General features: G+C 40.5%; 3 protein-coding genes across 6 annotated transcripts; 1 reads left to right on the forward strand and 2 right to left on the reverse strand.

Moving 5' to 3' along the window:
- Positions 1-309: 309 nt before the first annotated feature.
- Positions 310-3,317, reverse strand: mtfr2 (mitochondrial fission regulator 2). 2 transcript variants are annotated; one of them, XM_055149555.1, is made up of 8 exons: positions 3,144-3,317; positions 2,572-2,722; positions 2,356-2,460; positions 2,166-2,290; positions 1,862-2,070; positions 1,231-1,501; positions 877-1,060; positions 310-788 (listed from the first exon to the last, which is right to left on the reverse strand). In XM_055149555.1, exons 2-8 carry the CDS (start codon positions 2,641-2,643, stop codon positions 750-752), a joined length of 1,005 nt encoding a protein of 334 aa, XP_055005530.1. In that variant the 5' UTR covers positions 2,644-2,722; positions 3,144-3,317; the 3' UTR covers positions 310-749. The 2 variants fall into 2 exon arrangements, with proteins under 2 accessions (XP_055005530.1, XP_020775477.1); XM_020919818.2 differs by having other exon boundaries at positions 2,572-2,727.
- On the forward strand, positions 3,304-5,273 carry armc1l (armadillo repeat containing 1, like). Its single transcript, XM_020918688.2, has 7 exons — positions 3,304-3,448; positions 3,794-3,967; positions 4,046-4,137; positions 4,230-4,407; positions 4,502-4,618; positions 4,687-4,761; positions 4,840-5,273. The coding sequence occupies exons 2-7, from the start codon at positions 3,815-3,817 to the stop codon at positions 5,032-5,034; spliced, it is 810 nt and encodes a 269-aa protein (XP_020774347.1). The 5' UTR covers positions 3,304-3,448; positions 3,794-3,814; the 3' UTR covers positions 5,035-5,273.
- Positions 5,274-5,289: 16 nt separating this feature from the next.
- map7b (microtubule-associated protein 7b) lies at positions 5,290-26,053 on the reverse strand. Of its 3 annotated transcripts, none has more exons than XM_055149554.1 (19): positions 25,955-26,053; positions 18,246-18,413; positions 18,088-18,165; positions 16,196-16,359; positions 14,697-14,814; positions 13,695-13,805; positions 12,849-12,938; positions 10,268-10,387; positions 9,474-9,622; positions 8,549-8,688; positions 8,200-8,453; positions 7,626-7,776; positions 7,380-7,548; positions 7,205-7,300; positions 7,081-7,131; positions 6,968-7,001; positions 6,771-6,888; positions 6,535-6,692; positions 5,290-6,464 (listed from the first exon to the last, which is right to left on the reverse strand). In XM_055149554.1, exons 1-19 carry the CDS (start codon positions 25,998-26,000, stop codon positions 6,454-6,456), a joined length of 2,226 nt encoding a protein of 741 aa, XP_055005529.1. In that variant the 5' UTR covers positions 26,001-26,053; the 3' UTR covers positions 5,290-6,453. The 3 variants fall into 3 exon arrangements, with proteins under 3 accessions (XP_055005529.1, XP_055005527.1, XP_055005528.1); XM_055149552.1 differs by lacking the exon at positions 25,955-26,053 and adding an exon at positions 22,721-22,892; XM_055149553.1 differs by lacking the exons at positions 12,849-12,938; positions 25,955-26,053 and adding an exon at positions 22,721-22,892.
- Positions 26,054-27,632: the final 1,579 nt, after the last annotated feature.

Below are 27,632 nucleotides of genomic sequence, written 5' to 3' on the forward strand. Positions count from 1 at the left end.
GTGTTACACACGTGTAGTCTACAAGCTACTACATGCATATTATAACTGGGGCATACCCTGCAAAATTTTAATTGCATAAAATTTAACATTTTCCTTTGGTTTAAAGACTAGCAGGGTGGTTAACAGTTTACTTATATATATATATGCGCTCACTGCAGAAAAGGTACAAAGATAGTAACAGCCATGTATTACTTAGAATATGCAGTGTTTCAAAGGCAGCATTTTTGCCTGATGATCATATTTCAAATCATGAGTAGAAGCAAACATTACTACATTTGACAGATTACACTTCAAGAAATGATTTGTGACTTTATGCTGGTATGTTGTAAACATCTGTGCTGTTTAATCAAGTCAAAATGAATACAGCAGTTGCATAGAGAAAACAAATGCCCTTTCTCTCTTGTGATCAGAAATGTTAAGGAAGATACAAGCTACATCTTTTGAATTGTACATTGCATTTTCTTCTTTTTAAGGATTACACAGTAAAAGGTGTAATTTATATAAAAAGCAAAACCTAATCACATACAAAATATGTATAGCTTCTGACATATATATTGAGACAAACATATAATAAGACACAAACAATTAAATTAGACATGTGAAACATTTACAGAAGTTATGAGTGGACACAGAAATAAAGAAGTCGGTAGCTGGTGGAAGCCAACGTGACGACTATCAGAAGCAGTAATTGTTAAGTACCCTGCAAGTTTTGAGCTTTAAAAGGATGAATGTGCATGTTTTTTAATAAATTACATGTAACGTCGGCCTTGACTCCGTCGGTGAATAAACTGTAGGAAGAATTAGTAATATTTTGTAATCAGATAAATAAAATGTTTCCATTGTTAATTTATAAACAAAGGGAAAATGTGTGCAAACCTTGGGTGTCTCCGGACTGCTGAAAGGCGACAGCTCCCGTGAATTTTCTTTGTCCGAGGAATTATTATGGTGATGTTGGGCAAATTTCTTTTTTAACGCCTCAGCTATGAGAGCTGCAGGGTCACTGTGCAAAGCTGCTCCCCCTCTACTGCGTCTCTTTCTGACTGGAGTGCCCCCTGGTGATCTATCAGAGGAAGTGCATCGGTGTTTCAGAAAGGTAACTTAACTTACTAATGAACATCACAATCTGTAATAGTATACTGACTACTGCTGCATTTTGTATCCACAAGATGCTATTATATTGTTTTTTGGTCGGTAGAAAAATGTAAAAAAAAAAAAAATCCTCAATTTTACCTCTGCACTGAGCGTAGTTTAACTTGATTCAAGTCTTTGAGAACATCCAGCATAGAGGGCAGTCCTCTCCCCTCTGACCCTGTACTGTCCTTTTGTGGATTGTTGTCATGGTTTTGTTTGCGAGCTTTGATGAGCTCTGACACAGACTGGAGTGGAGCATTGGTGCTGGGACAGGGGGGTGGAGGAGGAGGGGGCGGAGGCAGTGGAGCAGGAGGACGAAGAGGTGTGGACGTCAAGGCCGGAGGAGACATCATAGGAGTAGGTTCAACATCTAGCAGGAATACATACATCGTGTTTCATGTTTTAAATATATAATTAATTAATTTAATAGAATACTGAAAAATTTTGTGTAATAGCAACTGAATAGTATAGTAGAGAATTATTATAATCTTATCATCTTAAAAATGCTATGGCTTCATCCAATAATGCTCTGAAATGTAATGCGATCAGTGGCGTATTTTATAAGAGATCTTACACAAAGAAATATAGAACAGTAATTTGTTCATGTTGGCTAGATTGAAATAGAAAAAATGATCATGGTCCATGAAGATAAAATAATTACAACAACATAATTATTAGGACCTTTTGATACTGTTAAACTTTGCTAAAATATTGTTATACATTCATGTACCTGGAGTAGGAGGCACAGTAACTATCAGCGCGATTTGAGCTCGAAGTTTGAGAAGCTCACTCTCCAGAGCAGAAATCTTTTTTAAGGCATCTGGGTCAGGAGCTGGTTTCCTAGAATTTAAACCTCTTTGATTTTGATGTAGCTTCGGTTTCTGGACTCTAGAAACATTACTATTTACAATATTGTGCTTGTTAAATGGCAAATGGTTCCTGCAACAAAGTCCAGATAAAACATCATGAGAATTGTGCCATATACTGCATGTATTTATTTATTTTTATTAGTAGGTATAGAGAAAAGCACACACCTGGTCCTTGTAGAGCTGCTCCCCTCATCTTCACAAACCCACAAAATGTCAGCAAATGAGGGTATGGTGGGAGTATCCACAGAGATGTCCACATAAGCCTGTGGTTTATGGGAGATGAGTGGAATCTGAAAAGATAGCTATATTAAATATCCCTAAAATTAACATGACATTTTTCGACCGCAGCAAATACCTGAAAGTGAACCCTTGGAGGTGGCTCCAGAGGAAGATTTGTCCCAATCATCCTCACAATGCTGCGATACTGACCACACAGCTCACAGTCCCACACAGGAACCAGCTACATCAAGACACAAAAAAAATTCAGATGTAAAATAGATAGAATTCAGGACATTACGGACAGCGGGCGTGTGACATCTGTTACTGTAGATAGAATATTCTTTAGACTCACCATTTCTGGAGGAGCTCCAAAATACTCCAGGACCATGCGCAGTACATACAAAATATCCTCCAGCAAAGACATTGGAAGGTCTTTTTAAGCAATCAGCGCGAGACTACAATGTTTCTGCTGACTTGGTTGGTGCGCCAGCACTGGAAGAAATCTAAACTGAAAGAAAGCACTGCAGTTTAGGCGTTTCTAAATATATAATCACCGTTTATATTTGATTTCATGGCTGATAGTTTGAGAAAACATGGCTAAACCATACAGTCTATGGGCTAAACATGCGTTTTAGTAACATTAGATGAAGTAGTAGGAATCTATGTCCGTCTGATGTGACACTTTAAAGTCAATGGTATGCGTTTGCCAAGCCTTTAATTCACGTTCAGATAAATATGTCGTTAAGTCTTACAGAACATAAACTTAGCGTAAAGTCTGGTATGTAAACATCTACTCATTCGTGTGCCTTCGGTAGTTTAGCTGCACTAATGTGCCGCAGTGTAAGCTGCACGTCTCATCAAAAGTAACGCTGGATGCGTGTCGCCAGGAAACAACAGAGAACGATTAGACATGTCCAAACTTACCCCGACTTTTCTTTGTTAGCCAGATATATGGCTGGTAGTTAGCTATATTCTTACTCAATTAGCTAACCATAGTATTATTTCTAAATTAACCCCACTTCCTCGAGTTTGTACGCATGCAAGTTTGTGAAGTCAAATAAAGCTGCACCATCTAGCTATTCTGTAATTGGCTACAAAATACAGAAGTGATCGAATCAGCCAATAGCAGCGCCTGATATTGGAAGGTGTCACAACGGCTGCTCGACCAATTGCATTTGTTAAAAAAAGACTTGCACCAAATTTGTATTTTTGTGCGAACTGGCCAGTAGGTAAGGATATTTAGTAACGCATTATTCTACTTTCAGACACTTAACTATCTTAGCATTTGAGTTTAATCTACGGAGTCGCGCAAATACATTTAAAGACAAAACTATGGACGACAGTAATGATTGTTTGTAAAAATGGATACAACGTGAGCTGGTGCTAAATTAGGCTAGTTAGCTCAATAGTCGTTTGCTAGCGCTTTTTTTTTTTTTTTTTTTTTTGTAATCAATCACTGTATAAAATCATAGAATAGAATAGTATTGTTATGGTGCATGGTTTGTAAAGTACATATGAGCTTATTAAACAGTTAGTCACTCAAATCTTCAAATTATTGACATTAAATCATTCAGGTTCAGCAACTCTCCGCAAAGATGATGGATGCTCTGTCAGTGGTCACCCAGCTCCGTGACCTCGCCTCAGAGCCGCAGAACCGCGAGGTGATTGTCCGGGATCAGGGTTGTCTCCCGGGGCTGGTGCTATTCTTGGACCATCAGAGTCCCGAGGTGCTGCTTGCGACTCTGCAGGTGGGTCGTGCAGATGGACCGCAACCAACAGCGATCCCTTAAACAATATGTTTACACTTTCGCCTTTATTTATTTAAGACTCTGCGATACTTGGCCGAAATGTCTCCCAACATTCCCACTATGAAGAATGAACTGGGCATGATGGTCAGCTTAGAAAATCTCATGGGAAGGTTAGTTTCATTTATTCAAAGACCGAAATGTACAACTGCTAATGCCCCTTTACTTGTTTTGTAATAACGACTGTTCTGTATCTTAATTTTAGGAAGGGCTTGTCTGTGGACATCACATCCCTGGCTAAAGAAGTCTATGAGATTCTCATTACACCTGTCAGGCCAGCCACACCTGAAAGGCCAAGAGGAAAGAAACCTCAGTTTTTTATCAATTCTTCAAATAAAAAGGCAAAGTCTGTGACCCTACATATCCAGGGCCTGGACAGTTCTGTAAGTGTACATACATACATACACACATCCACCACCACCCCCCACACGGTATCAAAATATCACATTTTCTAACTAAAACTGTTATTATTATAAGGAACAGCGCAGTCTTTGTGAAGAGGCTCTTCTAAAGGTCAAAGGAGTCATCAGCTTCACTTTCCAGATGGCTTCAAAGAGATGCACTGTTCGCATTCGCACTGATCTTCCCACTGAGGTAAGATTGGAAACAGATAAGCTGATATTGACTATGGTTAATGACAATTTTAACTGTTCTTGTCAAAGAGTCTGGCAGCAGCAATTGCTGCTACAAAGATACTGTCGGCTCAGCAGGTGGTGAAGAATGAAGAAGGGAAGGAGGTGGGTTTTAGACACGTCTTTTAACTCTGACAGGCTGAATATACTTATTGAATACATTGACCCGTGTGGGTTATGCAGGTTTTGGTCCCCCTCAAAGTGAGTGGAGCAGAGGTGAAACAAAACACTGCTCTGCCAGACTACCTCCCGGAGGACGAGGACAGCCCTGAGAAGGACCTGAGCCGTGCAGTTTCTCGCACCACCGCCAAAGAAGACTCGAGTGGGAGCTGGCTCAATACTGCTGCCAGTTTCCTAACCAAAACCTTCTACTGGTGAAGTTATTACTCAACATAAAAATATGGAATGGACAATTCTGACTTTTAAATAACCACTGGAACAAGGTGTTATTTGTCCTATTTGCATTGAATATAATTCATTGTTGTAAATATTTCCTATAATTTTCTCTACAGCCATTTTTTTTAACAATTCCCACTAAGATGTGCTGGTATTGTGACTGTATAAAACAAAAACTCTCTGTTGTTCTTTGCTCAGAATGAATACAATAAGGTAAATTATTGACTCATAAAATTTATTTCCTTGCATAAGTACAGTTGTACTGCACAATATAGCTGACACAGATGAACAGAGCAGCTTGAGAAATGGGCATCATTATTACTAATAGTAAATATACATATTTTACACTGTATACCATTACTTACTTATTTTGCTTTAGGGAAATACAAGGTCTCAAAATATCTCATCAACTTGCTTTTTATCATCTCCTGAAAACAAAGCACAGCCAGCTTTTATTGTCATTTCAGTGGTACTGTACGAAGTGCAAAAGCGTTGGGAAAACAGGTGTGCGTTTGGTATGAAACAATTTCACATTTATCCTGAAACCATGTTTATGGTCAACTGCTTCACAACATACATGACAATGACATCTTACATTCATATCAATTGGCGTGACAAATGAGAATGAGCAGTGAGTGAGTGCAAACTACAGTATGCACAGCTGCATTATAGTTTGAAAGCTATAAGGCAAAGGAATGTCTTGATTAGCAGCAATGATTCTTCAGCTCTTAACAATCATCTGAATTTATGGATACCGTAATCACATTCCAAATAAACCGGTACAACTTGGGGTTCAGTAGAAAGGGTAAACAAGTCCAAGAAATGTACTAAAAGACAGGTTGATGTTTTACTCAAATTAAAAAAAACTAAACATGAAATAAATTATTTTCATATCTCAGTTGTCAGAGAAAAGTTGTCATTGTTTTTAATTAATTGATTTTATATTTAACATTGAAATAACCTAATATTAAACACTGTTTAAACAGCAAAAATATTTCACAACTAGTCTGTTTTAATACCACTTGTGCCAAATCATATTTCAAACAGAAATGTTTTAACATAAATAGGCCATATGAACTAGGTTTGGTTTTGCTGGCAAACTCAGACTCCTTTCATCATTCACACACAACTCTACTGCAGCCAAAACAAGGGCGTCCAGTGCACCCCTGTGATTTCAGGGCCAGGTTAGTTTCTTTTTCTGTTTTATTTACTTCTGAAGAGGCTTTCAGGATCTTTGGAGATGGCATCTTTGGATAATGGCTGCCGTACAATTCTGGCAGCTACAAAGTCAACCTCCAGAAGGACCTGAAGGTCTTTTGATTCAATCCAACAGCTTCATGTGTTTCTGACTGTGCCTCTACTGAAGTCTTATATGATAATTCCTCTTGAATTAAGATGGCATCAAGAAACATCTATAAATATAAACAAAACAAGTAAGATATGGTGGGAGACTATGCTCATATAAAGGCAAAGGTTTCTGACCTGGTCCTTGGTGTGCAGATATGTCCTCCACTCCAGTCAGGGGCTTAAGCAGGCCGTTCTCCTTGAACATGGTCACAGGAGCAGTCTCCCGTCCCTCTGGAGGGGACAGTCGGGACTGTTGTGGCAGTACAATCACCTCTTCAAACTCACCATTCTCTCTGAGAAAAGATACAACTATGAGACATATAGACAATAGGACACGCTTCATTAGTAACAAGTAAAGCATCAAAACACACGTCTGGTCAGCTATGCTCAGTGCAGTGAGTTTTGGGTTGGAGTCAGACTGTTGGTTGCCATTACTGTGATGAGCAGGTGATACAGTGACTGCAGATGCACTTGGAGAAGCTGGAGCCACTAATTAAAAAAAAAAAAAAGTATGTATTGAGTAATTGATTGTCAAAGATAAGTCAAACAAAGCAATAACTGAACAAACCTGCTCCATCACCATTCCTGTTAGGAAGGACTTTCTGGGAAAAAAAAAAAAAAAAAGAATACTTGACATCCCAGACTTAATAGGCATTTTACTAAAATTCTTCTGGTGTTTACCTTGTCTGGCGTTTCAGAGCGTCTTGTTCTCTTCATTATCTCCTCAAGGCGCTGTTAAAATAAACAATTCAGTGCCATGGTACACAGACTGTAATGTGTGTGTCTGTGTGAGTGAAGTTTGTACCTTCTTCCTTTCCAGCCGCTCAGCCTCTTCCTTCTGAAAGCGTTCCTGTCGAAGTCGCTCAGCCTCCTCTCTTTGCCGAGACTCCTCTTCCTCTTTCTGAGTCAAATAAAATAATCACATATTCACAGTAAAATACTGTGTATGTATAAGGAGATTGTGTTACTGAATGACTGACCTGTTTCTGTATCTTCTCTGCCTCTTCCCTCTCTCGTTTTAATCGCTCTTCCTCCTCCCTCCTCTCCTCTTCTTCTTTCTTTCTCTTCTCCTCCGCCTGACGCTGTGCCTCCTCTTCTCTGCGGGCTCTCTCCTCTGCCTTTCGACGGGCCATCTCCTCTTTGGCCAATCTAAGCATAAACATCAAAACATAGTATTATCCCAAGACCTGGAGGGTTCATGTACTATCCACTGATCTTCCACACACCGAGCCTGCTCTTCCTGCTGCCTGCGCTCCTCCTCCTCTCGCTCTCTCTGTTCACGAGCCTGTCGTCTTTTCTCAGACAAAATGCGGCTGGCCTCCTCAGGATCTGTGGTGCCCGCCATGGTCTTCTGAGGTGGAGGGCTGCCAACATTCTCTGTTGAATCAGAACAACATACAATGAACCCAAATGATTCTCTTTTTTGTTTTTTTGTTTTTTCCAAAATTCTCAGTGGTATCTTGGATTTTTTTGGGTGGCAGAAGAAAGCTGAAAAGCCTTCACTATTTGGTGATTCAAAACTCTGAATATGCATGTCAATATGAATGAAACTGAAGATTTCATATATAATAATCAAAACATGAATTACCTTGCTGTTAAGCAAAGGGCAAATATATGCCACCATGCCGTCAAAGTACCACCTTACACAATATTTGGCTTCATAGGTACCACAAAGATTAAACCAGCACTTAAATACTCCTAAAACTGCACTAGACCAACTTAAAAAGGTCCAACTTTGAAGCAGAGGTGAAGAAAGTTTTTTTTTTTTTATCAGTACAGTGTTTTGTACACTTGACTAACCGGTTTGTGTGGGCTCTGCAGGCTCTGAGCTGGCCTTGTTTTGACCCAGTGGCTGTGGTCTGGGCTGTGAGGGGCTGAGGACCTTCTGTTCTTGCTCCTCCTCCTCCTCCTCCTCTTGGGCTCTATTCAGAGGAGAGGACTGGGTCTCTCTGTCCGGTGAGACTTTGACTGGACGCATGTTTCCAGGGTCGTCCGCTGCTGGAGACTTGAGCTGCTTTGGGGTTGGGGGCCGCCCTGGTGACTTTTGTGATTGTCTGATATGAAACAAACAAACAAAAACATGACATGAGTTTGCTGGCTTGCTGAGCCCTTCTTGTATTGAAGTCTTTCATTATTATAGTTCACCCACCTGCCAGGAGAGGGTGCAGTGGCTTTACTGTTCTTCTTTGCTGGAGTGGCGGGGTATTTTCTGGGAGGTAGAGAGAGAACAGGTGCCAGAGGGAGTGACAGGTTTGTCCAGGACTTTCGCACGCCATCATGGTCCTTTTGCTGTTAGGAAAAAAGACATAAAATCATGTATTATTAATTTGTATTTGTATATTCAGGTAAGATGGTGTTCTTTAAATATAACCTCAGAGCAGCACACGTATCAGGTGAAATAGACAGTGCCTTAGAGACAGCAGAATGTTGGTCAGTAATGGGATTAGACTTGACCTGGCTCTAAGCAGCAGAACAGACCGAGGTGATGCCAAAACTAAAAGCAAACTTCTAATATCATTAACTGCGTCAACTCAGGGCAATTCAACCCACTTTAATATTCTACATTTAAAGCCCCACCATGTAACCTTTCAGCTAAAAGTCTTTATTGCACTGAAAAACTTCAACCTTACTGTGGGCTTGTATCCCCACAAACCTGATTCAGATGAGGCAAGAGAGCGCGAGCCTCCATCTACTTACAGCCATGTTTTTTTTCCTTTAGATCTGGATAAAATGTTCTACTGTATGACATAAAACCTACGTAGTTTTCAAGAATGCTTTGAACTTTCGTGCTACAACCAAAACACAGCAACACGGCTTAAAAATGACTGACAGTTTCTACTACAATAACTACAACTACTTTGGTGCTACCATGTGCTGCCCTGGAGCTAGTATTTCAGAAATATCCTAAACCACTGATTGAGTCATTGATATTGTGTGATGGTGTCATTATGAACGTTTAAACAACTGCTATTCGGAGTCACAGTGTTGCCAATTCCACACCAAATACAAAACATTTTTAGGTGTAAAATGATGGCCTATTTCTGAAAATGCTTTGGTTCAACACAGCTGTATACCTGTGTGTGTGGGGTTCCAGTTGTTTTCCTCCGTAGAGCAGAAGAGGGAGCACTGTCCCGGGTGAGGCTGCGTTCGTGGCTGCGGCATTGGGGTGGGGGCTGGGACTGGATGGACTTAAAGGACACTGAACCCATGGGGTGACAGGACACTGAGCGGGGACACACAGGCAGGGCTACTGTCATGTACGATGGGGTATGGAGAGGTTTGGTACAAGCAATATATGGATTTGTGCATGGGATAAAAGCAACAATAATATGGGGTACAACAACACAGGGAAGAAATAAGAATGTCATATGGTTGAGGAAGGAATAGTGAATTATAAAGTTGGAGTGGGAAGAATAACAAGAAGAAAAAATGACATTTAGATCTTGAACATTAAAAGTTGTGGAAATAAAGCTTAGATTAGAACAAAGCAAGCTGAATCTCTAATGTTAGTAAATGATTGGTATTTCACTTTACATCAAAACTACGCAGTGTTTAATGCTCTAAACATACATGTGCTGTTTTCTGTGACGTCTTAAATCTTTTTAATATGAATTTAAAAAGTGCAAATAGTGCATTGTTAGGGAATGTTAAACAAGCAAGACTGAACAGCTTAGTGAAAAGTGTACACATAGTTGTTCATGAGTGAGCTTTAAGTGCCTGATACTGTCTGGTTGGACACATTTTCAGACACTGTAATGCCTTAAGTCTGACTAAATCTGATTATGAACCCCAACACTAACTGTCACCAACAATAAACAGTTGCATATATTGTTGCCCATTATACGGTGTTGTTATGTGGTGAAGCTACCTGTCTGATCTCCGGACAGGCTCATAGCGCTGCGGCTGCGGGCCAGGTACGAGTGTGTGGGCTGCTGCAGGCGGTTCACCATGCTACTTTCCCATGGAGTGAGGGGAAGGCGACGCATACCTAAACATACATGCAATGATGGTTACATTTACATGGCCAGAAGAAAAATGTGATAACTATAATCAAATAACCCGGTAATTCGATCTGATATTTGATGTGTGTTTACATGCACAAAAGAAATCTGATCCTCCAAAACACCCGGTGACACGTGCCAATAAATTAGTAGTAGTACTGTGTATTTGGAAGGCAAAGTAAAAAAGCAGTTTGGATGAGCTGTGAAACATATTCAATCAAAAAAGCCTTCCTGGATCCTTCCTGGACAACTGAGGGATTTTACAAACATACAAACTTTGCCACATTAGTTTGCAAATTTTCATAATAAAAATAATAGTAATTTTCCTTGTCAAAACCTGCAGAGGTGTGAACAGTAGGATAAATCAGATTACACCCATCAGATACAACTGTATATAGCACAATAATTCAATAATATTTCAATAATAATTTCAGAAATCAAACTGGTTGTGTGCATGTAAACACAGTCACTGAATCTTTGCTGAATCTTACAAAATTCTACAATATTTCAACAATATATTAGTAAGCCCACACAACAAAATTCTCAAGTCATGCACAAACTGTAAGAATATTCATAAAGAAATCATGCAAAAAAAAAAAAAGAAGGAAACAATAACCAAGCAAACAAAAACAAAGAAATATTTTGCACTGATAATAAGACAATTTCTGTCAGATTACAAAGTGACATGCAAGCTATACCCTAATTTGCTGTACTTATTACAAAAAAATGTATAATAGCATATAAGTTGGATGCATTATGATTGGTTATTTGTTGAGGTCATTTCATGCAGCGTTCCTCACTTCAGGGCAGAGTATTATATTACAGGTACTAAGCAAAAATATAGATACTGTCCACTGGAAACTGTAACTAAATCGGTTTCTGCTGCATTCAGAAAGTCCATGATTTTCCAGATTGTCCACTTTGTCAGGGCACAACAGTGACTGTACTTAAAGGGCCTATATTACGCAAAATTGACTATTGTGAGCTTTAAGCCATGTTAGAATGTTGTTACCTCATCATCATCAACATACCTGAAGTTGTGTTTTGTTTCATTCACATTCAGTAATCCTGTATTATTAGTCTGTCTACATCTCCAAAGCTCAAAAAGCTCTGTTCCAGCTTGTGACATCATGTAGTGGTTGTTTTCAAGTTAACAGCTACCTTTTACCTTCAGTTCAGTAGAGTCTGGCAATTCCAGGGCTGAAATGATCCAAATAGGGCTGTCGCAATAACCGCAAAAATGAATCACCGCGGTACTAAGAGGCCCACCGTGGTGGATGTTGAGCCACCATGATCACCGCACATGACCAACTTGACCCAACCCAGAGTCCTGCATGGGTTAATTTTTAGAGACTCGCACCTGCCCGGACCCGTAAACATTTCACCTATTACCGCCTGTGCCCGTGATAACCCAGGACTAATCCAGGACTAATCCAGGACTAACCCAGGACTAACCCAGGACTAACCCAGGACTAACCCAGGACCAACCCAGGACCAAGGTGCGCCTGCATAGAGTGTCAGGTGACCGCAGGCGAAAGGACCAACACGGACGGAGGTAAGTGCGGCCGTCGTCCGATCGCGCTTTGCGGACACCTGCTCCGCGTGCTTGTTCTAGGGGCTCTCTCTCTTAAGTCTGCGGGTACCAGAGCCACCACAGTGAGAGCTGGAGGGATGCAGCGACACTTGTTCCATAGCCAAATGTTACTTCTCCCACGCTACACACACTATATCCACACAACAACCAAGGTACATGTGCATCTGCACAACAAGCATATCATCTGAGAGTTTTCAGTGTCGCTAGAAATATTATAACTCCGGGGGATGCGGGGTGGAGGAGGGGGTGCGATATCATCACATATCACACTGTTGAGCCGCTATACCGCACAGCAGGGAAAATTCCCTAACCGCAATATCCCTAGATTCAAATGTTTCAAATCCACTTCCTGTATTACCTCATGACATCACAAGGTGGAACAGAGTGTTTTCAGTTTAAGAGAAGCACTCTACCTGCCTAAATATGCAGGGTTTCTGTGTTAACATGTGTGAATCAAACAAAACAGGTATATTTTTGATAAGGAAACAACATGATCACAGAGATCAGAAAACAGTGTAATAAGTGTAAGATGGGCCCTTTAAATGTAAAATATCTCCAATTATTTCATTGTGGATGTTTCAGAGGGATGGAAGTGGCAGCCCCCATGAAAACAAAGAGATTATCCCCCAAGGATTAGAGAAAGGGGTCACGCTTACAGGGGGAGATTCTGATCCTTCTCATGAAATAGTAGTGCTAACACATGATACTGTAACATAGTGAAGTCTGCAGAGGCAAAAGAGCCACTCAAATAACAGAGTGGGGTTTAGAATGCAGCAGTTTCCAGCTCAATATCTGTTCGCATACAAGCACAGGTCGAGCATGTTTTGCACAATATCGTCATAAAGGACCTTTACTTTTGTGCTGAGGGCCCTTTCCTTGGCTGAGGCGTGGTTTGGACTGAGCTTTGCTAATGACCGGAGTGGAGGCAGTTCTCATCTGTAAACCTGTCGAGCAATGTGTGAGCTTTTGTGACATTAAAGGTGCACTGTGTAACTTTTCTGGTGGATAGTCCAAAACCTGCTTCTCTCCATGTACAGTAGATATTGCATGGAATGTTCCATAGTATGGCATTACACTTATTTATCTCTATAGAGACAGCAGGTGACACCACAGGGCCAAATTACATGTCAGATCTGTGGAAAGGCAAGCTTACGCACGGTAAGAATACATGTTTTTAGGTCAATAAAAACATATGATACTGAGTAAATGCCAGATGGATACATTTAATGCCATATAGGGACATTCCAGACAAAATAATAACATCTCCATAGAGACAAGCAGGTGGCGGACTCTCAGTTAGAAAAGTTACACAGTGCACCATTAAGGTACACTATGTAACTTTTCCAATTGGGTCTGCCACCTGCTTGTCTTCATGAAATAGAATGTTCCACTGTATGATATAGAACTGTTGCCTGGTGACTTCCTTTGCTTGTCTCCATGGAGAAAGACAAGTATAAAGCCATACTGTGGAGCTTTCCAGGTAAAGCAATAACATCTACATGGAGACAAACTAGTGGTGGATGCTACACCAGAAGTTACATAGTGGACCCTTGTCTGATGTTTGAGATGGCTTAGATCTGCTAATACACACTTACACATACACAACATTACAGACAAAATACACAAACCTAAAGCAGAAACACAACACACAACAACTATAACAGATGCAGACAGAGCAAAAATGTCACGTTTTTGTGAACCTCTGTCCGGTGAGTGTAGGAGCGTGGCGGAGGATGAGGAGAGGCGCTTGGTGATAACAGGATCGGTGTGTTTGGACAAATTCATAGTCGACACTGATCTTCTGTCAGAATCTACAGAAAAAAAGCACTTTTAATATAGATCAAGCACTGTACAGATTGACACCAGACAGAAATAAGAAATCTTGTAGTTAGGATTCAACAATAGCATTCCTGGAATTCTCCTGAACTTTAGCTCTTTGGTATCACATTCATGCAACCAAAATAGGGACTTGTTTTTCCAGCTCAAACCAATTTTCTCACCCCCAAAAATATTGTGTCTGGAAGACAGCCATAATAAAATCTCAGGAGGTACCACAGATGAGGAAGTTTACAAGCACATCATTATGGACATCTTATCACACATGCCATTTGGGGACTTCCAGGAATGCTACAAAGCACAAAACTTCGACTATACAGCTATATATTATTGCGTTAACTTAATTTGGACACAATTTTAAAAACAACAGCTACTGTAAGATTAAAAACAGTTACTGCTCAAAGGGAGAAAGTGTTAGTATGAACATAATTAAGATGTCTCTGTAAATATGTGTCTACATCTATATTATAAACACTAGCCATGCCCTACATTCCTACCACCAGTTACAGCACTAATGCCAGCATACTAGCACTGGCAGGCTAACTTTACTATTATAGTCACATTTAGAGGTCATCCCATATCTGTGGAGACTGTAAGCACCATGCATGTGCTCCAGTCCAGCAAGGTCGAGCGGACAGAGAAAAGCTGACTCGACAGAACCTGCACCAGGGACCGAAGAGTTAAATGGAGAGACAGAAGGGAGGGCATGAGTCAGCAGAATCAATAGCGTAATATAAAAAAAGTTCAAATATGATCTAAACAATAGTGACACGCACAGACAGGTACATATTTACTCAAAGCTCCAGACATCAAGGATTAGGAAGTATAAAGCATTCAAATGGAGCTAAAAGGAAATGTGTGCATACCAGGTGCTGTGGTGGATGCGTTTGTGCTCAGGGCCCCTCCCCATGACCAGCGGTTGGCCTTTGGTTGCACTTTTTGACTCCTCTCCAAAGTTCGTCGCAACACAGCTTCATGACGAGCCTGCGCGGAAAAGGCATACAATTAATAGAATACTATTAATATACAGTATGGGTTTAAACAATAGGTGACCCTAAATGTCCAATTCTGCTGCATTTTCTATTTAGCTTAAACAAACAAACAGTCACTTGCTGCATTTTATAAAACTAAATTAGCGAAGGCAGGGTCATTTTTAGTCTGGGCTAAAATGATTCCAGTTCATTGGCATTCAACCAACTGAAAACTTCCTGGAATGGTTTGTAAAAGAAGTTTTGATTCATAAAAATACAAGCTGCTGAACATCAAATCAGCTTTATGTCTCTACCAAATCAGGGCTGGCTCAATATGCCAATTCATAGCATAGTTGTCAAACATGGCTTGATGTCTATGTCCATTAAGACAACTAAAAAACCGACTGATATATAGAAAAATGAACTTTACCAGAATAATCTGACACAATAGAAATTTCTCCCACAGGATTTTAACATCAAATGATATTTCTCTAAGTAAATGGTTAATTATTGCATTATACTCATTTGCAAATGAAATGGGTGGTCAAACAAGTATTCTCCAGTGTCAAAAAAGTAGTACCATTCTTTATCCATCAGTACATCTGATAGAGACAAGCTCCTAGTGCTTCTTATGGCTGTAATTGACTAAAGAAATTCTTGGTCGATAAAAGACAGGCTCTGTGCATCAATTTACCGCCTAAAAGGGGGCGAGGCATGGCACTGGCAAAAACTTGTGCAAAAAGTACCATGTATACAAAGGGAAAAGAGCATCTTCATAAGTGAAAAGGCAGATTAAACTGTCCAGTCACTCCTAAAGCTCCACTTTCTACTGTGGTCCATATAAATCCTTAAATAATGATCCTAATAATCAATTAATAAAAAAAGGTATTTGAAAGGTAAGTTGATTTGGCAACTTTATTTATTCATGACTAAAGGACAACCGTAGTACTCTGATATCATTATCAATAAGGTTTTTTTGTTTTTTTCTTTCACTATAATGTAATAACAGTGATCCTTTAAAAACCAATGTGACTTTATTGGCCCTAGTGAATTATTTACTTTTACTTTCCAAATATTTACTGTTGTATTAAATGAATGAATGATTTTCAGTAAATGAATAGCTATGAAAGAACAGTGTCTGTGGTTACATATGCATGCCACATCTGCTTTTTTGGAGTTGTAAGACAATTAAAATGAGAACAGAACAGAAAAATCACCTATTTCTGATCACGGTCCCTCTGAATACTCACATAAAATATTGTGGTTTTGATTTAAATAATTTTAAAAGTTCTTGAAGTCAGATTATAATAAAATGTTGGTGTGTATGTGAACATAGACAGTGAATCTTTGTATTATCATAGTGAAAGCATTCATGTTGATGTTTGAGTTTGAACCTTGTCCTCCTCCATTTTCTGCCTTCGTTTCTCCTCCACAGCAGCGCGCCTCTTCTCTTCCTTCAACCTCTGCTCCTCGAGTTTTTTCCTCTTCTCCTCCAGGTGTCTCTCATAGTGCTGCCGTGCCCGCTCCTCCCGCGCCTGCCATGTGGCCTCCTTCACCGCTGGAACGGGCACAAAAACCGTCACGTGTAGAGGGGGGCACATGCTCACTCACGCTGGATTTGTACATAATCATAAGCACAAACACACTGCATACACCAGGCTTAGGGCAGGAGAGCGGTGGTCAGTCCAGTCATGTGACTCGGCTTAAATCAAAACAAAACGTCCTCTAATGAACAAAGATGGTCGTCTTTAACCGTCACAACAAAATGACTGACCGCAAACTGAGCACTGGGCCGAATCATTTTGGAAAAACATTAAAATAATGCTTGAGATTAGACTTCACAAATAATTCTTTAAATCACAATTCATTTACACACATTTTAGACATGTCCAGGGACATTAATATTCATGACAAGAGTTTAATATGAGTTTTAATATGCATGCATTTGAGAACATGTTTGCACAGTGTGAGGTGAGCAAATAGCAAAAAAGTTATTTGTTCTCCTATTGACAATACATTTGCAAACTAAACTATTTTTCAGATAGCCACATTCACAAAATCTCTCTAAACCCTGTCCCATGTCCCAAATCATTATGTAACAGCGCCATGGCAACAGCAGTGCCAGGCTCAAGCTTGACTTTTATGCAACTGAAGCAACAGGCTTCCCACCACAGCCAACGAACTACAACTTATAGAGGAAACCACAAAAGCTAGGGCTGTCTAGATCAAAACTGCAATTGGAATAAACAGTTAAAATTATATGATGTCTTCTATAAAAAGAAAATGTATGCAATGCATTTCACTGTATTAAACAAAATGCTGTATATTAGAACTATGGTATGTTCTATGCTGACCCTTGAAGTCTGTGTTATTAGGTTCTTTTTTCAGAACAAGAGCTTGTTTTCATACCTGACTGTTTCGACTGCTCACTAGCAGTCTTCCTCAGAGTGGTCACATGATGTTGCTGTGACTTGTCTGGTCAGCTGATTTATACAGGTTTTGGTGCTGTCTTCCTACAGGTGGAGGAAAGATGACAGTGCCATCTGCAGTCTGACTTCCTCAGGACAGTATACCAGGTGTGTGAGAGTAAAAAAAAGCCCCCTTGTCCTGGTTTATAGTCCCGTGGGCACGTTTCCATATTTCGATTGCCTCTTCAATCCAGCAACTGTGTTTATTTAACTCTGTCCCAGTGATGTTTGCTCCGTCCCAGTCCATAATGTGGTTCTCTATTTTACAGTGGTCAGAGATGACCGAATTGGGTTATACCTGTGTTTCTTTGCGTTTCGTTGCTCGTGGCACACCTTCGCACATTCTTCTCACATTTTGACCTATGTTAATTTTTTCATGTACTGAACACCCTCCCTGTTTCCCCTATGTATGTTTTACTGCAGGACATACAGCGTATTTCATATATGACATTACATTTATGCTCCGGTTCTCTTTTGTCACCTGTGATACTGTCCAGAGGAAGACTGCAGATGGCGCCGTCATCCTGCCTCCACCGGAAGGAAGACAGTGCCAAAACATTTATAAATCAGCTGACCAGACATGTCATAGCAACATCACATGACCGCTCAGAGTGCTAGTGAGCAATCAAAACTGTCAGATATGAAAACAACAAACATAAAATTCATTCAAATTCATTGGGCCTTGAAGTCTGTTCTCTCAAATGCTGTTATTCCTGGATTATTTTAACTGAAGAAATCTAATGACAATTACAATTTGATGTTTTCTATAATTGTTCAGCACTTTAGCATATAGAGTGGGTAAGTATTAAAATACATACCATTTTGCTTTTCGCGCTCCTCTCTGCGCTCTCGGGCCAGCCTCAGCCTCTCATCTATCTTGTTGAAGAGCAGGGAGTCTGTAGAGCACAGCTAGATTATTCTAAGCAACTATATTTACAATAAACATAATTGAACAAGTCAAAATATCCAGTGGTACCTGTTTTGGTGGCAGCGTTGTTGCACGGGCTGTTGCTGGTGGTGACAGTGGGGGTCGGGGTGGGGGTAGGGGTCAGGGTGGGGGAGTAGGTTTGTCCGGAGCCAGAGGAGTCGGGCCGGGTGCCTGCTGACGATCTGCCATCTTCTGATTTGTACTGAATGTAGGAGACTGCAAAATACATACAAATAAACAGACATAAGCAACATATTTCAAGAACACCTCAGTGAGATCGCTTTAAACTTCTCCCAACATCATATTTTAAGATAAATTTGATAATCTGGTAATATGCTGGTAATCTTGTATTATGTTTATGTGTCTTTGCCATAAGAACACGGACAGAAGAGGTCATATAATATAAAGGAGCCCTATGCATTTTTTCTAGTGTGGGGACTACCTGCTTATATCTGCAGAGATGCTACAGTATGCCATTAAACATATCTATCGTGTGTTCTTCAGTTAGAAGTGTTAATATACATCGGAAAACATGCATTCTTATTGAACATGGACAGACCCCTCCACAGAGCTGACCTGTAACTTAGCCTGGAGCTGGGTAACAAAGCTTGTATCCTGCTTGTCTCCAAGAATGGATAGTTAAGTGTAATTCCATACTGTGGAACATTTCAAGCAAAGCATAACATCCATGGACCCAAAGCAGTTGGTGGAAGTACCCACACTTTCCAGAAAAGTTGCATAGCACCTTCAAACATAGCTTTGTCCACCCATGTTTCTTTAGTCAAAGTTACAGACTGTGTGCAAACTAGCAGCAACCACCACACAATGATATGAACGCTGGGCAAATTCTTCCTCAATGTTTAGATATATTAGAGTGTTTGCGATGTATAAAAATAACAAAATGCTGTTTACAGGGATTATGCAGAATGCTAAAAAGCTTGACACAAAATAAGCAGATAGAAGGAGAGGGGGGATTCTGGGCCCAGGCCAGACCCAGGCAACACCTCTCTCTGCTGCAGTACAAGCTGACTTAAGCCCAAAATCATATTAGACCAGCTGTGCCCCTGCTCTGTATTGTTCCCAGTTCTGTGGAGTGTTTCCCCCACTCAGAGAAAACATATTGATTAATGACACCGTGGGGCTCAGCGTGACTCAGCACTTTGGCTAAGTCCTTCAAATAGTCCTAAACTTTACATAGCTTTAACATTATCATAGCACTAAATAAAAAACACAAAAAGGTCTATTCAACAAACATTGTATACAGTTGCAGCGTTTCACACCTCTTATATTGACAGTATTTTTTTCTGTTGGGTTAGGGACATGCTAGTTTACCTAGTATATGAATACTGTTGACACAAGATGAGAACAAAGTACAAGTTGTGTATTTACTAAGACGTGATGTCATGGTCTCATACAGAGCAGGTTGATCAATGGGAGGTCCACATGTACATACTGGGGCACTCTGGCAGACTGCCTCAGTGGCTATTGTAATAAAGAGGAGTGGGCAGGATGGCGCTACTAAAGGGCTGCAAGAATAACTATGCACAGAACATACTTGCAGTTTCAATAGTTGCAATTGAAAGATCTCAAATTGTTACTTTTAAAGGTGCACTGTGTAACTTGGTGGAGAATTCATCACCTGCACCATGGATATGTTATTACTGCTGTTCATTATAACAAAGAGTATGGCATTAAACATACATTGAGATTAAAAATGCATACATACATAGAGCAACTAACACCTCATTAGGATATCATTATTCAAAAATTCTGTCCTAGTATTGCAAAAGAAAAATTCAATTCTGTCAACTGGACCAAAGTTTTTCTGAAGAAGCTGCTAGGATGAGCTGTGAAATGTTTTCACTCAAAAAATGTTGGTCCAGTTGACAAACTAGAAATTTTCTTTTGCTATAGATCCTACCTGGACGACTGAGGGATTAAACAGACAGCATTAGCATTGGTAATCTGCTGTTCTCTCCGAACAAAAAGAGACAAAGACCATTAAAATTAAAAGTGCAATTACAGCAAACTGTTAAATGGCATAAATTACTTTTCAGCTTTTCAACATGTGTAATTAGATTCTGTAAAGTAGATCCTGTGACCTTTAGATTCAGCTACACACAGTAAATAAGACGGAGGTGTCAGAGAGGAGCTTTCTCTCTTCGACCTTAACTGGGCCAATTCACTGAAAGGAGCTGGGAATGCTCCGCTGCACACGAGATGAGACACTTTCCAACTTTAAACAGTCTGGCTGAGTGTGGAGAGGTTAGATGCCCCACTGGTCACTGCAAGCAAACCTGCTTTTTCCAATCACCAATCAATTACAGCTATTGGTCAATAAAAAGCTGTTCATCCATCTGATACTCATAAGTAGTAAAATGTCCAACAGCAGTGTGGATTTTATAAATACCCTTTTCAGTTATGGTCGGTAAGCTCAACATATTTACTCTCACGCATAACAGCTGTTTAACAACGTCTGCAAACACACACTTGGATACAGGGCACTGCTATATGCACCATTCAAACATCAATTTCACAAAGCGCCAATGTCGTCTTGGAGAGTAGACAAATAATATATCAGGTTGCCATTTTTGCATTTGCATGTTTCAAAGTATGGGAAAATACAAGTAATAAGTTAATTTTATTTTATAATTTGAAATTATTATTTGTGTTCATCTTCATCTTTCATTTGTAGATACTAAACAATAACCAAAAGTCAAATACGGACACATCAATAGCTTAGGTGACATGTTTTACCTGGAATTTTCTGCTCAGCTTCAGGGGCATCATCCCAGAATCGGACATTCAATTTCTGGTTCATGTCCTGCTTTAACTTGTTAGACAGGAGAGCCAGAGCACAGCTACTTCCTGGTAACATCCTACACCAATGATAAGCTATAATCCAAAGTCCATGGTTTGGAGACGGAAGAGGACCCAAAAGAAAGTGAAACAGGACTCAGGGGTCTCAGAGTTCCAGTGGAGGATCAGCAAAGATGGGAGCGAGGTGTCAGCGAGGAACCATGTCTGTGTGATGTTGTGGGACAGGTTGGGACAGACACACATTGGGACAGTGTTTAATCTGCCCCTCCCTTTCTAAGCCACTGTGTCTATGTTTCTGCTCCCCCCATCCCCCCATCTCTCCACATTCACTAGCTTTCAGATTAAATGGTCAGAGTTAGCGATTAATGCTGCACGGGACAAGCCAGTGGGTAGCAGAGCAAACTGTTCACTCCGGCCTCCTCCATGAAGCTTGAGAGGATTAGCGGCTGCTAATGCTAAGCTAAACACTGAGCTTGAATCAGCACAGAGGCAAAGAGGTAGGACTCGAGTCTTTGTTTTACAGCTGCAGGAGAGTGCTCCAGGGCTGAACAACAGGTGCACAGAGCATCACTTAGGGCAAGAGTGGAAAACACAACATGGACAGAGTGTAAGACTTAAATTCAAAACAAATCTACAATAAAATCCATCACTTAGACAGTCTGAGGCACTTCCCTGTGGCTTACAGAGCTCCCAAGTGGCTCTTAATTTTGCTCTTCCTCTGTATCGTCTATTATTTATAGTGGGCCACACAGTAATCAGTTCTTCATTATTCATCACTAAATGCACTCTATAGCCAATATAATTGTCCAACTTTGGGCAAGACATTTGACCAACACTGCAAATTACACAACCAAGCCTGCAGTGGGTCAACGAGAGAACTGAACCACCCATTCTCCAAACAGACAACAAGCTTGATGTTTTTGCCACAAATTTGCTGCCATTGGGCAAACAATTGAATTGTAAATCAGAATTTGTAATTAAGTGTTAAATTTCAGCCTAAACCCTTTCAGTCTTTAGAATAACTTAAGTGATATGCATTATTCATTTTCAGTTCTTCTTGGCTGTCCCAAATGAACTAAACTAACTAAAAACAAATACTTATTTCATCACCATTATTTCACTGCATGTGTTTATTCTGCTCTCACATGTAGAACTTTAAGTGTAAGTTACACTATTGATTTGGAGTTGGTTTGGGGCGTTACTTCTACAGAGGCTGTGCAGTGCTCCTGACTGACTGCTGTGCTTACTGAAGCATTTAGACACTTGTGTGAAATGGACAGTTCCTGTGCCTCTGTCCTGTGTTGTCAGCGAGACAGGTCCAAACCCTCACACGCCATCAAACCTGCAGCTCCATCAGGACCTCTGCTGCAAAAACCATGACAAAACCCTGGAGGAAAACTTCAGCTCAAAGCAAACATTAACATCCTGTAAAGTAAAAACAACCTTTGCTCATATTTAGTTTAAACCGGTTTTGCCATCATTCGTCCATACCATGTGCATCACTCCACTTTTTTTCCTTTATAAAGTTCCATATTTTTGAATGAAGAGCTTTGATCAGTTTCTGGAGTTTTACAGCATGTTGACCATTAACATGTTTCACATTTTGTCTCGAGCAAGAATACTCCCCATTTCTGCCCAGACATAATTCATATACAAATCACATGCATGATTTGGAGTTGTCACAGCCCACGTCTGCCCTGTACCTCTCTTTCTCCTTCTGCTGGGGTCCTTGCGTTTGTGTCCCTCCTCTTCCTCAGTGATCGTGAAGAGTGCCGGGATGGCTGAGCGGCTGCTGCCCTTCCTCAAGCTCCACTTGCCTTGGACATTTGCACCCAGTCCTCCTCCTCTTGCTTTCTGTTTTTTACTTTCAGGCATCGCCAACTCTTCACTTTGCTAACCCTGAAGCAGCTGGCTACCTTGCCTGACCCCTGGCCATCCCACCTGCCGCAGGACCACAATGGGCTGAGTGTAAGATGCTCAGAGCAAAACGCTGAAGGAGATGGACGGGTCACCCCTAAAGCATTTCAGTTACAGTTGCTGCAGTACATCCCAGCTACCTCGAGTCAGCAAAAAACACAGAGCTCCAAAACAGTGTTCAAAGGCAGAGTGTGCACAGCCCCATGCTCCTGTGGCAGCAGTGGCATGTGCAGTGATGAAGAGGAAGAGGATGCTGCGCTCTCACCCTGGATGAGCTGCTGTGCTGTCGCTTACAAACACACACTTAATCCACAAGACCGGCTCGATGAAAACGCAGGATTTCTCTTCTTGTCTTTAGTCTCTCGTCACTCCTCCTATGAGGCTGCTGCTGCCACTGCTGCATCCTGCTCCTCCCTCTCCACTGTCCTGTCACACTTGCACTATGCCACACTACATAAAGAGTAAGGAAAGAGCTGTTAAAATATTCATTCACAGAGGAAAGAGCTGGAACCGGAGGTGGTTTCCCTGATGACAGCAGCACATGGACCACTGATGCTGAAGAGATGCATAGGGAACTTTGATGTGACACACACTTATCAATGGGATGAGCCTGAGCACACACCAGATCAAACATTACAGCACTGAGCTGGCACTGAGAGGGGGGGTGTGGTCAGGGAGCACATGGTACTAAGCCCCACCCACTTTAGTTTTAAAGTGCCAAGAGTTTATCAAAGAGGAATGGGGAAGCCTCATGATGTTAACAGTCAACAAAATGGAGAGACAGTATGTTGATAAAACAATGATCATGAAAATGTATTTACTGTATCATTCTCAAGCTGTATTCATGCACAAACCAACCAAAGGAAAGGGTTAGCTCAGTATCAGAAGGTTAACGATTGGAGTGCATGCAATGACTCTTGAGTCTTAAACTGAATTTTTCTTTTTTCCCCCTAAATTTTGTTTCAAAGTTGTATTTATCATTATGAAAAGCATGGGTGTGATTCCTCTTCTCCTTCACAGCTGTCTCAAGAAAAGGATGTGTGGATGATTATTTCTGTAATACAATGGGTTCATCATGATTGTTTACAGTGATTGTAGGGTTGGTTAGGAGTTATATTTCAGCACACCTAGCCACACTGATAATCATATCAATTTCATACCACGCCTTTGGAGACTGAATTCATGAACTCTGTTACCAAAAGGGCAGATTTAAGTGACAATTTTACATTTTAGGGTACCTTACACAGTGTTTCCCATAGACTTTGTTTACACTATGGGGGCCCACCATAGTCTATTCTGTTAATGGGAAACACTGCTTACATGTTATTTTAAAATTATGGATCAGATACAGAAAAGTATCCTAAAATGCTAACAAGCACGTTGCATGTTAAACTTGGTCTATCTGAGCCATATGAATATATAGTCAGCCTTTCTAGCGCTCTTATGTTTCTAATATTTAGGCTGTACAAGTCCACTAACAATTACATTAGACACATCCGAAATTCTGCACTGTGGGTAGGTTGGTTTCCAGTTTTCATACTAAATGGGAAATAAAGGAATTTGCGATGTCCAATTGTTGAAAAGCCCAAGGGAGCACACATACACACATTCATGAAAGGGCAATCTGATCTTTGTCCCTGCAGGATAGTGTAATGCTGTAATCCTACACTCGGGACTTTAACCAGATACGGCTCCCAATACACGCCCTTCTCACACCTTCTCAATGAGTGTGTGAGCGATGCAGGTTTAAGGGGATATCTACTGATTCATGAAGGGAAATCTACCAACAAAAGAGCTTGAGTCAATGCAAAAGTAGCTTGAGGACGAGGCAGACAATTATAGGCCAAATAAGGGTGGCACCAGATTAGTCATATATAGACATAGAGGCACTGTAGCAATCAAAAACCTATGCTTAGTTGAATAAGTGAAAGGGAATTATCAAACAAATCTTTGACTACTATTTACAAGCATCAGCAATGTAAGGCAGCTATTTCCACCCCTATTTAGCATTCCTCTAGCAGTGCTCTCATCAGCGGATAAAACCTCAGATAAAAAATTTAAAACAGGTTATAACTTGAATGTATCGAAACAATGAATGTCATAATCAGAAAATGTAAATGCTTAGCAGTATTTAAAACAAACAATTAGTAGAGTAAATTGAATGGATGCCAGAATGACTTGACTATGACTTATGCTTGTATAACAGGTGATGCCAGTTATGTGTTTAGCTTAGTCAAATGAGTGCAGCTATAGCTCCCCTGATTAGAATAATCAAACATGAAGACCATAGAAAAATGCAAATAAAATACAAAATATGCTTTAGACCAGTCAATAAATGCCTTGTCAGCAGCAGAGATCAGTTGTACACGCATGTGAATAGCTACTTGTGAATGTAAATGTATTAAATATTCAATATTTTTCGAGTTCGTGCTCTCGAAGACAATATTTCAGAGTTATGACTTATCATAAAAAAATGAAGCAGGACCACATAACGTGTAATGTAAGAATTAAGCCGCAGATTACACTCGCAGGTGAACTATTTTACTGAACAATCTTGAACAAACATGTATTTTGTATTTTGTATTTTATATTTTGAAGCTAAATTGCCAAAGCTGGACCAACAGCTAACCACATTAGCTCTGGCTCACCTGGCGCGGCGCTGTGCGTAAACTCACCTGTCAGCGTCAAATGCTTTTTCTCAAAATGTCAGCAACAGGTGTCTGGCAATTTAAGCGCAGCTCAAGGCAATCTTTAAAATACGTTTTATACAGAGTCATAAATAACAAAATGAGAAATGTCGTGTTTAATAGCCGTAAAGTAACCGGTTGGATGAGTCGGTAGCTTTAATCCTACTCCCGTGACCTGGGGATCCAACTTGAGTCCTCTCTTTCAGTGAGCCTCACGTCTCAACTCAACCCAAACGAAATGAAAACAAAACGCCTAATTCTGCAAAGAAGTTTTCACGAAGTTTCTTATGTCTGGAAGTTTGTTGGAGTTGAGTTTGGTTTCGGTTCACTCACCTTGGGACTCGGGAGGAGATGCGTCGCTGCCATCCAGGTCCGCCATTTCTCTGACGTCAGCTGAGAGGGATCAGCGCTGGACCCAAAGGATCTGCCGTGGGACCTGCTGCTGACGGGACACCCTGTATGGGCAGGTGGGTGGAGGCGGTACACACTTAACAAATAGGGGCTGAGATTGAGTAGATACTCTATTAATAATCTAATAAAAACAGAATAAATCTAGGTTGTGACCTGAGTCGGTTTAACCAGTAATGTCCTGCTCACTATCAGTGTTCATTCATGCATAGCCCCTCTAAACTTTATTTTTTATTTTTTATACGACAAAAGGCTCAACAAATTGTACTTTACCCTCTCAAAACCTTCAAAGTCATCATCTGAGTTTGGGTGCCATCTGCTGGTCGCGGGTTCACTGTGCGTAAAATGGCGTGAACAAGTCCAATTGTTTAATGGCTGGAGACACGAACATTCATAGAGCTTAATGTTGCTGAAGTTCACAGAGACAGAATTGTGTTTCGGTGTTAAAGGCTTTGTTAAAGATTGATGTAGCCATTGCCACTCTAAACTAGTTGGCTTCCATTACAATCCTGGCAACAGAAAATAGCATGGCTGCATTTCATTAAAGAAGCCAAAAGAGTTACGGTCTCTGCAGACAATGCTGTTAGATCAGCGACCATATATATAGTTGCATTTATCATCACTGTCCAGAAGGATCTTTTGGGAAGGATGCCCAAAAGAATGGACGTGAGCTGTTACCAGATTACCAGCAGAGGGAGCTATCGTCTTAGTTGTACTTGACTCCTCCAAATGTCTTTATTTTATGTCTACTAGGGTCATTAGAATTCAATACCACATTAAGATAATGCAATATTTATAATAAATGTGGCTTCATGCAAATACAGAATATTTCCATGCTTGCTTTATAATGGTTTTGTTTTATTTGTTTGTGGTCACAACATCTTTGGAAAAAAAAAAATAACACATCCAGTCAAACTAAACAATCTAAAATACAAAAACATAGGGCTCATCATATTTCTTGTATTGCTGAGGGATAATTGGCACAGTGCCTTAACCCGCCCACTGTTATTTGATTAAGGATTTACTGTTCCTGGCTAAATGTATGCTAATCTCCATCCCTATCATTCCCATTTCCCCAGACTGCTCTCTTTCACCCCCTGCTTGTGGATCACCAGTAAAACAAGCCGGGATTGGCTGGTGGGAAAACAGCTGCCATGGTAACCAGCTGTTTGGATGTTCTGCTGATGGAAGAGGAGGAGAGAGATATTAGCCTGTAGCTATGTGCTCTCAGTTCAAAGCTTGGGTTAGGATACTGTCGACCAGCGGTTCTCTGTGTGGAATTATAAGATCTAGTATATTTCTAGATTTAGCGTAGTTTAGCTGTGGTGTAGTGTTACTTTTGACTAGATAGAACTGGTTTATTCCTGCCTTAGTTTATATGTGGTGATAGTTGATGTTCATTCCTCTGCTGTGTAGCTGCATGATGCACTTGCTTGTGTCCATAACCTTGCTTGTTTAGGTCCAGCCCCTTTAGACACTAACCACTGCTGCCCCAATTCACAGCATTAAATGTTAGTTATTGTCTTCCTCTGGGCTGTTTTTCCTTTGAAACTGAGGGGCTAAGCTAAAAGGACCAGGGGTGGAGACAGGGGTCAGAATGTGC

This window comes from Boleophthalmus pectinirostris, unplaced genomic scaffold, assembly GCF_026225935.1.
Source record: "Boleophthalmus pectinirostris isolate CB_2022bp ecotype Guang Dong unplaced genomic scaffold, ASM2622593v1 HiC_scaffold_13, whole genome shotgun sequence".
Taxonomy (NCBI): domain Eukaryota; kingdom Metazoa; phylum Chordata; class Actinopteri; order Gobiiformes; family Gobiidae; genus Boleophthalmus; species Boleophthalmus pectinirostris.

Bases quoted from the DNA above. Each gene is read 5' to 3' on its own strand.
- mtfr2 (XM_055149555.1), bottom strand. From the start codon at position 2,643: ATGTCTTTGCTGGAGGATATTTTGTATGTACTGCGCATGGTCCTGGAG. The intron at 2,291-2,355 runs GTATTTGCTGCG...CTATCTTTTCAG, and splicing joins CTCCAAGGGTTCACTTTCAG to ATTCCACTCATCTCCCATAA. The intron at 789-876 runs GTTTGCACACAT...TTCTTCCTACAG, and splicing joins GCAGTCCGGAGACACCCAAG to TTTATTCACCGACGGAGTCA.
- map7b (XM_055149552.1), bottom strand. From the start codon at position 22,892: ATGCCTGAAAGTAAAAAACAGAAAGCAAGAGGAGGAGGACTGGGTGCA. The intron at 7,777-8,199 runs GTTAGTCAAGTG...CTGATTCAACAG, and splicing joins TGCAGAGCCCACACAAACCG to AGAATGTTGGCAGCCCTCCA. The intron at 7,132-7,204 runs GTACAAACTTCA...TTATTTTAACAG, and splicing joins AGCGGCTGGAAAGGAAGAAG to CGCCTTGAGGAGATAATGAA.
- armc1l (XM_020918688.2), top strand. From the start codon at position 3,815: ATGATGGATGCTCTGTCAGTGGTCACCCAGCTCCGTGACCTCGCCTCA. The intron at 3,968-4,045 runs GTGGGTCGTGCA...TATTTATTTAAG, and splicing joins TGCTGCTTGCGACTCTGCAG to ACTCTGCGATACTTGGCCGA. The intron at 4,408-4,501 runs GTAAGTGTACAT...TATTATTATAAG, and splicing joins TCCAGGGCCTGGACAGTTCT to GAACAGCGCAGTCTTTGTGA.